Consider the following 13,748-nt stretch of genomic DNA (forward strand, 5'->3'; position numbering starts at 1 on the left):
GCTGAAACTACTAGGGGTTTCAATGGCGAGGTGGCATTTTCTTCTAGCCCTCATGCCTTAAGCAGTGATCATGTACAGCGTTAAAATGTAGCAATTTACGTACACATCTAAAATGCAAATATCTCAGTGACATTGTGCTACTAATAAAGATTTGGGCATTTTTTTTTTCTTCTTCTTCATTACATTCTCATAAGGAGATATCGCACCGGATAAAATGGCTGATCATCCTTCATTCTGCATCTAGTCATAATTCACATCTAAACCATTTTCATAATTGAACCTCTTTACGACTTCAACTACACTGTGATATGCACCCCAGATGGACTTTAATCGCCATATGAAGTCAGAAATACCTTCTCGACTGTACATAAAACAGATAATTAACACAAATGTAGAGCTTAGGCAATAATAATGATATGGAAAGAAGCCTGGAATAGATGCTGGTGCTATGAGATGCCATGTATCGGAATGCAGTAAAGCAGTAACAGGTGCCATGGTTAACACAGTGTTCCATACCCATCATGCATGACCCATTCTTTACGTTAGCAGTGGAAGATGCAAGAGGACTATGTGAGCTTTAACATCACTCAACTTTAGGACAGGGCTTAAGCACACTCAAAGCATCCATGGCGGTATGTCTACATTAACCAGCGAGTCATCTGCAGCCGAATATATTGCATATTACAAGCAATTAGAAATGAATATTCTTTACTCACAAGCATTGGTGACTGCGAAGCTGTTCGCTACCTCCAGATTGTCAATGTGGGGCGTCAGTCTAAACTCCGAAGTGGAATACAGAACCATCCCTACCCGAAATGCACTGTATTCCTGATCTGCACCCCTTGGAAATAACCCTCCTGAAAAACAAAACAGGCGCATCTTTTAAAATGTAATACCTGGAGCGAGATGATATTATCTATGAATGAAACATATGCAGCAGAGAATGATATTTTGGAAAGCCTATTATGAAGATGGTTTCATCCCTTGCTGTCTTATCTCAATGAGATCTCTCCATGGAGAGTTCTTCCCGCTGTTAAATCGATTTGTGATCCGGTGTTATTGCATAGCAACAACATATGAAGCTTCAGTATATTGCAGCAATGGTGGGCATACGCTGGCATAAATATATACCGGGCATGCATTTATAATGTGTATTCCCATTATGTGTCTATGGCGGTTTTTTTTAATAAATCATATTTAACGAAAATCCTCGTAATTGGAAGCATTATAGACGCATAGGGATGTGGATGAGAAGCTTACCTATTTGTATGCCGTTGGAATACACTCCAATAATCAGTCCCCAAAGAACAGGAACCAGTAATATAGAAATATGCATAATCTTTTGCATTTCCAAGAAAAACAGAGCATCCAGAAAACACCTTTTCTTAAAAAAAATATATTGCAGTCTTTTTTCCCCCCGAATCAGATCAGTTGCATTCTTCTGAAATCATAGAAAAAACCTTCTCCCCCCCTCCCAAAAAAAAGGAAGCCGATGATGAAGAAGAAAGGGCTCACAATGTGATCTTATAAAAGCTGCTGGCTTGCCCTGGCTCCTGGAGTGAATAAGGAATGGTTGGATGCAGCTCTCGGTGATGTGGTCCCAGTATTGTTCATTCAGACACTCACACAGAGATAGAGAGAGAGGCTGGCAGATGCAGACGTGTGCGCGCCTCCCCCCACCTCCCCCTCCCCCTCCTCTCCCGTTCTTTCTTTCCGGAGAAGCCAAGCTCTGGTCTCACAGCGCCCGCTATCCAGGTCCGCTCACTGCACCGTGTGCTGCTGCTGCCTGTAAGACCCTATGGAGTCTCAGCTTCCGCTTCAGCACCACGGACAGCGAGCTGAGCCGGATCAGCCAATAGCCGCCCGAGCTGCTAAAGCAGGGCTATCTTCTAACGCGCCGGCGCTGCACAGCGCAAAGAAGCGCATCCAACAGCAGTGAGGCTCTTTATAATCCCAGCTGGTGCCTTCATTAACAGGGGGATCTTCAAGGAATGCAGATCAGGAATACAGTGCATCGCAAAAGGGAAAACAGATCAAACAGACACGAATCTAATGCAATGAAAAGGCTGAGCTTTGATCACAGGTAGCCGTGTGGCTGTCAAAGGGAAAGCTAGCGAAATAAATGGGAAGTGAATAACTCTGCCTTTTATAGACATGCAGGTCCAACAGCTAGCGTTTTACTAAATTGCTGGTAATTGCGTGGCTTGAAAATGTTTTATTTGATTGGCTGCTTTTATATATTTTTTTTACCCAAAAATGGAAGTGCACTTTCCCTAATGATTGTTAGGAGGAAAGCGTTGCCTGGCTTCACATTGGATTATGGTTCACAGCCATAGCGCTGATTATACCAGTGCGCAGTCCATGTTCTGCCATAACAGAGTACACGAAATAAGCGCTAATTCGAATAGAGAGGCTAAAAGCGATTTGCTATAAGGATACAATCGTTCTTCCTCCCACTACAGACATATAAAAATATTTAGTTTCAGAATCATCTTTCCCACATTAAAATCACATCATATCTCTAGGGGAAATGTGGGATGTCAGGAATATATATTAGTCATTAATTTTTTTTTGTTATTCCATTTCTATTTTTTTTTTATTGTTACTAGTCATAATTATTTATTACTGTTCTTAACAAACACACACATAGATGAGATGCAAAGGTATCGAAATCCGATAGAAAAGAACTGTTACAGGATGCATTCTGTAATTTAAGCCAGCAAAGAGAGAATTTTGCTTAAATAAGGTATGTGTCATAAGATTAATTGTATGTAAAATATGTCACCTCTCCAAAAGGCAGAAGTTACTGCAATGGAATAATTAGCACCCCCAAAGTCTTCTAAAATGACTTCATTGTCTAATCTGCACACTTCCCACACAGCTTTATAGGATATTGTACGTTGCCATGGAAACTAGGTACTCAGCATGGAATTCTGTTGACTGGTTGTCACTTTCAGAGCTCTTAACTAGCTCTAAGAATTGGTAGCCCTTGTACAGTTAATCAAACAGGGCTTGGATATTGATTTTTTCCCCTTTTCTTCTTTTTTTAATCTTACATATACATGTATAGAATACATATATACACAGGCATATAGGGATCTCCATAAAGGAATTGTTTGCATATTATATGTATTGTATGAAGGTAAAATAATTATTATATTTTTACTTATTTCGTTTCCAATGCCGTGTAGATCGGGACTGGTCGTTGGGCACACTGGGTTACCGTTGTAGTGTACAATCCTACACTGTAAAGGCGTAACATGCATGTCATTTATCAGCCACTGGCCTTAAAGTGACAAGGCCAATTTAACTCACCAGTCCTACTGGTACTTGCCTACTGGTACATTAATGATTTTACCCAAAATGAGATTCAGATTACTATCACTCCAAAATGTTAAAGATTAGTGTAGAATTGTTCTGTAAGCCATTAAACTAGATTTTAATGTGCTGAGACTTATTGTGCCCTTCTTCTTGGTGGTCATTTTAATAATTCTGCACCCTTCTTCACAACGACGACAATTGCAGCACAATACATATATTTAAAGAAGTACTCACTGTTATCTATGTGCTGCTACTATCAGCCGGCCTTAGGTGTTCAGGCCCCCTGTGCGGACGACTCTGGCGCCCCCCTCGACAAAAAAGAAAGGGAAAAAGTACAATAAAATAAATAAGAAATTTAGTAAAAACTAGCATTTTTTTTTTATATATATATTTTCCCTCTTAATCCTCACAAAATTAGGTAAAGTGATGGAAAATCCCCTCCAAATTTATCAATTCAGGTGTCCTGATTTCAGAAATACCTATTTTTTTATAGAATTTCCATACTTATAGGGAACATACTGTAACGTGTACATTATTCGTAGAATTTTTACATTAGGTATGATGGGATTGCAACTCAAATTTTAAACAAATAAACCAAAAATACCCACAAAAGCATATGTTTCTGTAAAGCAGACAACCCAGACTATCGTATCAGGGGTATTTGGCCACCAATCACTGTCAAAGGTGGCCGCAGAAATTATTTCGCCAACGAGGTATGTGCTACGGCAGAGAATACTAGCCAAAATTGTTTAGCTGCATCTCCTGATTACGGAGATAACCTACATCCATATCCATCCCTTACATATAGTACCCTATAGGGTAGTATTTTTTATACTTATGGCTTAACGGGTTTGGGGATTGTGAACTGGGGCAGGAGGGTTATACCTTTTAGATATTGTGTTAGGGCAATGAGATGTGGGTTTTTTCTTTTTTTCATGATTTTCTTTTTTATATATTTTTTACATTTTATTCTTGTATTTTATTTTTTTGTATTTTTTTAAAAAAATGCACTGTTATCAGTGCAGTATGGTTAGAGGTCCTCTTAGGGACCTCTTGAACATGTTATTAATGCCAGTGATGTCACAATGCCATCACTTAGCTCACTTTATTGTTTTTTAATTGTTATTTATTGTTTTATTTTAGTGATTTTTTTTATTTATTTTTTTAAATCACTAACAATTTTTATTTTATTTTTGCTGATTTGTTTTTCAGCATGGGAGGAAAGTGAGAAACATGGTTTCTCACTCTCCTCCCTGCGATCCCCCTGCACCGATCACACTGTGATCTCTATGCAATTATTTCCTTTTGCACCCCCTCCATGCATCCTAGCATGCAATCACTCCCTCCGCTCCCACAACAACAAAAAAAAGATTTGCCACACTGACTGCAGATTAGGGGAAGACTGTGAAAATCAGTGCAATCTTCTTCCTTCTGACCCTACCATGAATTTGAAAGCTCCTCTCTCCCATATTCTTCCCCATATGTCCCTTTGTCCCCTGATTTACTAAGCCACATCTCTCTTTTCCTTCCTCTCTGTAGTTCAGGTATAGATCAAATACACAACACATGTAAACAACATTTGCTCTCACTCATTCACTCATCCTCCTTCTCACTATTTATCCCCTCTCCTCCCCTACTCACTGTCTACCCCCTCTACTACCCTTCTCACTATCTACTCCCTCTCCTTCCCTTCTCACCTTCCTCTCCTGCCCTACTTACTGTCTACCTCTCTGCTTCCCCTACTATCTACCCTCTCCTCCCCCTACTCACTATATACCCCATTTCCCCAAGTTCTCACTATCTACCCCCCCTTCATACTATCTACCCTTCTTTTACAGTTCACTTACCCTAATGAAGTCCTGTGGTGGGAGCGCGAGTCCCCAGTCTTGCTGCCCTGCCGCGGCACACGCAGCTTCACCGCTGAGTGTCGGGATATCATGAAGCACTGCACCTCGATCAAGGCCTTGCGCAGGAGACAAAGGGCTGAGCGGTTACTGAAACCTTTTTCATGAGCGACCACTCGGCACCCCTCTCTTTCCCCCTCTCCCTGCCGCCTGGGTGCTGTGCACCTCGTGCACCCGCCTTGGTGCGGCCCTGGCCTTGGTGATGGGATGGCCGCATGGCGTCCCTGCTGCCATGGCACCCTGCACAGCTCGCACACCCCAAAGGCCGGCCCTGGTTACTATGCTATTTAGTGTTTCCAAGAGTGATTTTGTTGCTAAGTGTTAATATTATTTGGAAGGATTGCAGAAGGGGTGCATGTCCCTATTTAGTTCACTTCTGCCTGACAAGGTACAGCAGTATTAACCTTCCATAGAGAGGTTTTCCTAAATTACATTAAATCATAACAGAAAACTGAGTTTCAATGAGGCTCAACTTGCATTGAGCTACAGTAGGAGCAGATAGGGCAGGAGGAAAATAGGCCAAAAGTCTCAATTTACAAATACATGCATCAATTTGCATGCAGTACGGTGTGCCATAGTCAATGCAAAACCTACTCCAATATGCATTTTAGTTAAACCAGAGTTTATTTTAATAATCATTGATCCATTGAGGGTTAATGGTACAAAGTAGCATACTAACAGCAAATGCAGACTGTGTTAATCATAATCTTGCCTTGTATATAATACCTAGGCACACTATGACCTAAAGTTCTTATATCACACTTTCCCAATATTGTGTTTCACACTTTGTTGTTAGCTGCCTGGTTTTTACACTTTTTCTGTAACACATAGATAAAAAAAATAAACTGAAAAGTTTCCATGCTTAAAAGTGGGTACAATTGTAATTTGTATCTGTACGTAAATGACATATAAATAAAGAATGACCTGAAATTCATACATTTTGCCTTTTTAATTTAACAGATTGACTAGCATACGATATACCGGTAACTACAAAAGGTACACAATGTCATACTTTCATGGCCATTGTATTCTAAGAAACATTATAATTTTTGTTCTTTCCCCGAATGTGTTAAACAATCTTTATATGGATATTTACAATATACAGTATATTAATGAATATCAAAATGACAAAAATACAGTCCAGAGAATGGGAAACAAAAATCTAAAACCATTTTCAGTCCATCATGTTATTTCATGGGAGCGTGAGAGGCAGATACATGGCTAAAAGGATCATGCTGTGGGCCACAAGCGAATCTGAGTCTGTAATAATATACACCCTACCTAGAAATACCAATGTTGGCATGAATACCCTATATATCCTGTTTCCTATATGGAGTTGATTTTTTTTGCCATAGATCAGCCCATGAATAGGTCATACGGAGAATAATACAACTGTATAGGGTATTAGGTACAGATATAAGGATGCAAATAGGGGGCTTTATATCCTCCAACCTGACTGTAAGTGCACTTTTTTTAAACAAGAAAAAATGTAAAAAAAACTAAAAACATGGACACATTATGTTTATTCTCAATTCCCTGGGTATTTAATAAATAATAATTTACCAGCCCTCAAACGCAAAACTACACTGTAGCAAAATGACATGCCCCACAGTAGAGACCACAGTACAGACATGAACTAATATGTGATGAATAGTAGGAGGCCTATAGGATGCAGTGTCTTGAGCTGAAGAAAACATCTTCTTGATATTGTATATTAATCATCAGCACTTGCTTTAACAATTGCTTGTCAAGTATTGTATTCATTTTTGCGGGGGTAATACATTTCCCAGAGCACCCAACTGAATGAATAACAGCAATATAATAATCTCCTCTGTGGGACAACAGATTGTAGTTCAGTGATTACTAGAGTACAATCCTTATTTGTGTAAGTCCCCATATGTGGTAGTATATATACTTATAATTATTTCCCATAGGACTCATATTAGACTATCCTTTGCAGGGGCGTGTTTGCAGACAGCCAATCATAACATAGCATGCAATCTATTTCCATCACTGGACTGGCTTATGATGCAACAATGAACTTTATTTTAAAAACTATATGCCACCAACACTAATGGTTCCCATGAGAAATCTATGTAGAGTGACAAAACCAAAGTAGGGTTTATAAACAAGTAGATCAGTTGGTTGATATATCTGTAAGACACCATAGGACTTGAATGAGTAACCCTGAGCATGTCTGACCATTCACCTACAAGTGTCGACACCAGGGGGCTCTGTGGTCGCTTGGCTTCCTCTCTTCCCAGTGTCCATGTCCAGTTTGTTACTGGTTCCTGTCACACCTGAGGCCTGTCAGGTAATTAAGGGCCTTTATAACCAGGGGATGCTCCAAGGCTCCCTTGCTGGAGCATTGTACTTCCTGGCCTTGCAGTAGTGTTGCTCTGTGTATTACCTGGTTTTGACCCCTTGCCTTGCCTTGCCTTGCCTTGCCTTGTATGCCGACTTTGTTCACGTTTTTGCCCTTTGTACCTTATCTGATTGTAATTATCCTGATTTCTACCTTTGGCTTGGACTGTGATTATTCTTTGGGTTATATTCCAGTACTGTGCAGTTGGTCCATCTGTGTATGACCTTGTGATAGTGGTGGGCTAAGCAATATATAGCCATATAACGTGATGGGATTCCCAATATTTATGCCTTAGATAGGAGTTTTTGAATAGTGTTTTCTGGATATGTGCTGTATTCTTGCTTTGTTTGGTGTATTGATTGGTCATTCTTATTCTAGTAGCAATCTTTTTTTTGCTGTGCATATTTGCAGATTTTGACCGAACCTTAGGTATGAGAAGCCTACCACACAGGTTCCTAATTTAATGCATAATAGAAGGCATTAAATTGCTTGCTAGCCTCATTTAGGATAAAATCACTGATTCAGCTCCTTGGTAAGCAATATAGCTGTGAAAATGTAGGCCTCGCCAAACTTGGGGTACTTTGACGTAGTGGCAGGCTAAGCAATATATGGTCATATAGTGTGACGGAATCCCTGATATTTAGATATGATTTAGATAGATGATAGATGAAGAGGCTCCCTCTGCATCACTGATCATCCTCCATATTTGAGTCTGCCATTGCTAATTTGCCCTTGTCTATATTTATAGAATAGTGCATCAAAACTAATAAAGTGTTTATACAAACCAGTATATGGGTTTTTGGTGTTACTAATAAAACTGTTTTGAACCTGCTATCATTTCTTTGTTCTTTTCTGTCTATATAGACAAGGATTATTTTCTTAGAAAGTGTATCACATGGATTTTTGTTTGCATTTCCACTATAAAGAACAAATGTTCTTGAGTGACATTATTGTTTCAAATGTGTAATGGGGGGGCGGCAGAGGAAGGGTAGATAATGGGGGGGGGCGGCATTTTAAACTTCACCCCAGGCGGCATTATGTCTTTAGGGTACATTTTATTCTCACATATGAAATCCTCACCATACCGCTAGCCAACCCATTCATATACCACAACTCTGCACTCCATCACACCTTAAAAACATTGAGTCACAGATACACTATAATTATTTTTATGTTTACTACATTACCGCAAAGAATGAACAAAGATGATTAGTCTAAGCGTCTGTGAGGTGTATTCACAGATCAAGTAGCTCACTGGCTGTCTATGTATTTTGAAGGACCAACCAAAGCGAACTTCTCAAGTGCTAAGTTTCCAAGTAAAATTTCTCAAAATCTCACTCATCAATTTAGCTATGCATTATGCAGGGTAGCTCTGTCATTTCGCAAGGAGAAACTTACCAGGGTTGGCGTTTCATATTGTAAAATGAAGTCAGTGAGATACTGCAACCCTTCTGCAAACTCATCTGCAAAGGCATGCTTTGGGGTATACACGCTACATCTTAGAGGTCTCAGGCAGTGACTCATCCTTAGTCCCAAATCCATAGTGTCAACATGGTAGACAGAGAATACATCTCATGACACTGTACATAAATTAGGTAGATCTGTTGGGTTTTCTGCATCATTTCGCGAGTTTACCAGAAATCAGAGTTTTTAAGCAATTAAAATGTATATTTACAATATGAATGTTGGATTTAAGTGTAAAATATTAATCTACACTGGCATTCAATAACATTCCGAGGTTTCCAATAAATTGATTTAAATTGTAAGTGTTTCTGTTGCTACTTAAACACTTTAATATCAGATGGGCAAGTGGTGAATTATTTTACTGTGCACTTTTGGGCATTCTATAGAGTACCAAACTAATCTCTGGTCATCAGTCATTTGGGGAACACTTTAGACAAGGTTACTTCAGTCTGGGCAGAGACACATGCAAATCATAGTTTGAGCACATGGATCTTACTTTTAGAGGGATACAATTTTCTTCTTTAAAAAAAGGGAAGAAATACAATAGTTTGCATCTTTGCTCAGCTATTTATATTTCTAGGTTTATAGAAGCATAGAATGTAATGCCAATTGGTTTGCTTTGCTGTCAAATCTAGTCTGCCCATTCGTTCCTGCTGTAAAGACCACTTATTATTACTAAACCAAAAGTTTGGGGAAATTATAGAAATACTTCAAGTCTCTCACAGACCTTATTTGAGTATATTACCTTTTTTTAATGTACCTCAGTGGATATTACCAACAATAAATTCTGATTTTGTAGGATGCCCCCCGCTGCACAAGTTTAACATTTGGGCAATATTAAAGAATGGAAATCAATTCAATGCATTGCAAGGCTATCAAGAAGACCAATTTTTCTTTTCATAGACATTTTTAACACCTCATTGTGCCGCTAAGCCATTTGAATTGTCTTTTATATAAGGTGCTGCCAAGCTTTAACCTTTGCTTTGTCTTGGAATGATTTTGCAGAGGGTTGCATTACATTTTCTTGTTATTTCTCATAGTTCATTGTTTTTTCTTCTTTGTTTTTTTCACTAGGTTATGTTCCTGGTCCAGAGCTCTCCAGGGGCAGCACTAGCCCCCGCATTACTCATGCGGATGCATGTTGGGCACAAATAAAGCAGGGGACCAAACATCATTCTCCCTGTCTATGGATCAAACATCTAGTAATCTGCTCTGATTTTCAGAGCCACTAGGCAAAACCTAGTTTAGAGGAACTGCTGCCCCCTGGACCTGCCGCTGTTCAGAAGCAAACCAAATGCAGTTTGTTACTATGAGAACTCAGGACTCAACATTTAAAACTTTAATAAAAAGAACAGGTTGTTGTATTGCTTTGTACCTTTATAATGGCAAGATTCAATTACTTGAGATAACATTTTCACTGGTTTTTAATCTCCGAATTTCCCCATAATAGGCTATAGAAAAACCAATATTCAGGTCCCAGAGATTCAGCCCTGATGTCTGAAAATGGTAAAGCCAGAGTAATCTTTCCGGTTTCTTTTATTTCTGGGTTCAATGTTTTATCAATAGTACAGATTCAAGTATATTGTTTACAATTTCTGAATACCATTTACAATTTAGCAGGCATATTAGATCATCTTAGAACAAAAAGCAGTAGCTTGTTTCTATGGAAACTGTGATACTTTTAAGCATGATCCTGCCAATACCATGCCCTGCATAGAAAATCATAGAAAATGCATAAACACCATCACAATGATTTTTAATAATTTAATGATCCTCAAAATAAATAAATATATATATATATATATATAACACAAAGTGCTTTTGGGTGGGAATGGATCAAAGATAACGTTTTAATGCAAAAACCAATTTATTATTTTATTCTTTTTCCACTGAGTGGATAAAATGCACAATTGTTCAGTGACCCAACTATCCTATTTGCAAATTACTGTGACATGACCATTTGTAAATGCAATCCACTTATTTATTATTAATTTTTACAAACACGATTATAACTGAAGAAAGATTGAGCAACACGGTAAGATAGATTTACCATATAGACTTGATTATAATATAAACTAGAGTTATTCTACATTCTGTTTCTTTCGTAAAATATCCTTTACAAGGCCTCATTACTATCTTACAAAAAAAAAATTTCTGAGCTTGAAATGCATCCCAAAATATCTAAAATAAATGTATATATAACAAATACCCATTCTTTTAGTGTCCTTTAGTAGAGAAACATTGTGAGTATTGTAAACCTAGTGTCACAGTACTGGGATGACTTTATAACAATAATACAATGTATACATCCCATTGGATTTATTGTCATACAAGTAAGCTTGGCCTGTATCTGACTTTATGCCATAAGTCATGTACAGTATATAGGTTGTTTACTTTCCTTTGAAGCAGGGGTAGCCAATAATAATATCTCCAGGGGTTCCGGAACTATAACATTTATGGTTTTCAGTCAACAATTGAACAACCAACGACAAACTGAGGATCGTTAACCTGACGTTCTAGCTTAGTGGTATCTATATAGCTTTATGTTGGCTATCTCCTCCTTCAAGGACTATTGCAGATTGTGGTTACAGTTTTAGAGAAAAAAAAGAGGAAAGGATGAAATAGCAAAATCACAATTTTTAATATAATTAAGCCAGACACCGGAATGGTAAAAGAAAATTACAACACATCTAAATTGGCTTTGCTGATATATCAGCGCAGCCAGAACCCATTTTAAATGCTTCTCCATTCCAACCTATTTTAAACACCGCATAATTCTGTTTTATTTCAAGTGCCAAACACAAGTTATAGATTGCCAGCTTTATTTACACAATCCGGCTGTGTTATATCTCTTATCAGACTTTTTTTGAATTCCAGTGCCATTAACGTTAACATTTTGCGGCCTGAATGGGTACGCATAACATTGACTGTCCACCATGTATGATAAACTACCCTTTATACACCAACGCTTCATAACTAATCCCTCCACGCCCTAAATAAATTATCTTTCCAACAGTTTATGAGTAAAGAATAAAGTAGATTTAAAAACACAATTTCCTTTAGCATTAAATAGTAGCTTCTGTTATTTTGAATGCAAAAGGGCAATCAGGTCACAGAGTGCTGCTAATTCATGAAGATCTATGACAGAGTGCCCATCTCATATGGGTATATCATATTTTTGAGGAAGTCGACAGAATACAAAGTTTGAATTAATATGACTCAACTTGAGACAAGCCCATCAAATATATAGAAGATGGCCTGGACAATGTCTCTAAACCCAACCATCAGAATTTCTTCATCCTACGAACTATTGTCACCTACTAGTTTCACGGCTACTCATAAAACTAATAAGCAAGATATACAATATATAGATAAATGGACAAATACAAACAAATACATATATAATATGCATTCATTTTTATACTAACGTAATCTTTAACAAAAAATTCCTGTTTCGTACAAGCCAACGATAACGATAATTTGTCATGGTTCTTCCATTTGTGGCCATGTATAGCCTCCCCATTACAAGCCACTTGGCACTTTTTGATGAAGTAAAGTGGGAGAGACTGAAGAAGTTGCCAAAAAAGGGATTGTTATGGCTGTGGGGTTTTTTTCTTACTTTTTTCATTCTGTCCAGTCAATATTTACAAAGGGAAGGGACAAGCATTTTAACTTATCGGTTACAGACTGATGGGAGCTCGAGTGTGAGACAGCTTAGCAGAGGCTGAGGTTGATGCTCTTTGCTCACCCACCATACTGCAAGTTAATTAATAATAGTTTATTTTAATGCAGAAAATGTAGTGTTGTGGGGTGGAAAAGCTGTAGTGACTACATTTCCCCCCCTTTCCTGAGTAGAGTTTAGTTGATTGAGACAGTTGCTTTTTTATGCTACTAGCCGTACCTGTAATTTATGGACAAGTTAATTTTTTTTATTATATTTATTATATCATATAATCTATGATTCTTCATTGATAAATATGGGTGACAAAACCAGTCATTATACTATATAATATTGGGGAAATTCAGTCCTGCTCAACAGGGCTGCATGTGCCTATATTCTGCCAACGAAAGGTGAGACCAGAAGGGTTTGGGAACGGAACCTGAATGTTGTTCCAAATCAAAAAAGGCCCCTGAATTTCGTCCGAGCTAAAAGGACCGAAAAACAAAATTTGTTGCCCAACAACGAACGCGGCAGAAACAAAACTTTGATTTTGCCCGCCGTGCACAAGTCTAATATATAATGCAACAGTACTTTTGTATTGTACCTACTTCATGGATCAGATCAGGGCATTAAACAATCGCTTTAGGGGTCAGTAGAAAAGCAAGCAAAATACTTTGTAATGAAGATAATTATCCAATTAGCAGGTAAAAGTGACAAAATCCTCATTCATACTAATTCCTAGAATTTTTCCCAAGCTGATGTGGTTTTGATTGTTAATTGGGTTATAGATGAAAATTAGTTTCTTGAAAAATAATTAATAAAAATAATCCAGTCATCATATTACAGAAAGATTCGTTAATGGGTCACCAGGATTCTCAGGCTATAAAAAAGTTAACACTATCGTTCCTGTAGCATATCCAGGCTACGATAATGTCCCTTAGGTAGTAAAATTATTTAAAACATTGCTGTTCTTATATTTGCATTTCCTTATTTCTACTTTATCATCCAATTAAAAAAGAAGATATATAATTGT

The 13,748-nt window shown here is 38.0% G+C and overlaps 1 protein-coding gene across 4 annotated transcripts in view; it reads right to left on the reverse strand.

Moving 5' to 3' along the window:
* GRIA2 (glutamate ionotropic receptor AMPA type subunit 2) overlaps positions 1 to 1,627 on the reverse strand; it is a 64,411-nt gene extending 62,784 nt beyond the window's left edge. The window contains exons 1-2 of one of the 4 annotated variants that reach the window (XR_008351125.1): positions 1,261 to 1,627; positions 717 to 857 (exon numbers count right to left, since the gene is read on the reverse strand). Coding sequence is in view for 3 of the 4 variants with exons in the window: in XM_053460266.1 (XP_053316241.1) it covers positions 717 to 857; positions 1,261 to 1,348 (229 nt within the window). In the remaining variant the exon portion in view is untranslated. The remainder of the gene's footprint in view (positions 1 to 716; positions 858 to 1,260) is intronic. The other 3 variants (XM_053460266.1, XM_053460260.1, XM_053460254.1) reach the window with 3 other exon arrangements.
* Positions 1,628 to 13,748: the final 12,121 nt, after the last annotated feature.

Source organism: Spea bombifrons, chromosome 1 (assembly GCF_027358695.1).
Source record: "Spea bombifrons isolate aSpeBom1 chromosome 1, aSpeBom1.2.pri, whole genome shotgun sequence".
In the NCBI taxonomy this organism is placed as follows: domain Eukaryota; kingdom Metazoa; phylum Chordata; class Amphibia; order Anura; family Pelobatidae; genus Spea; species Spea bombifrons.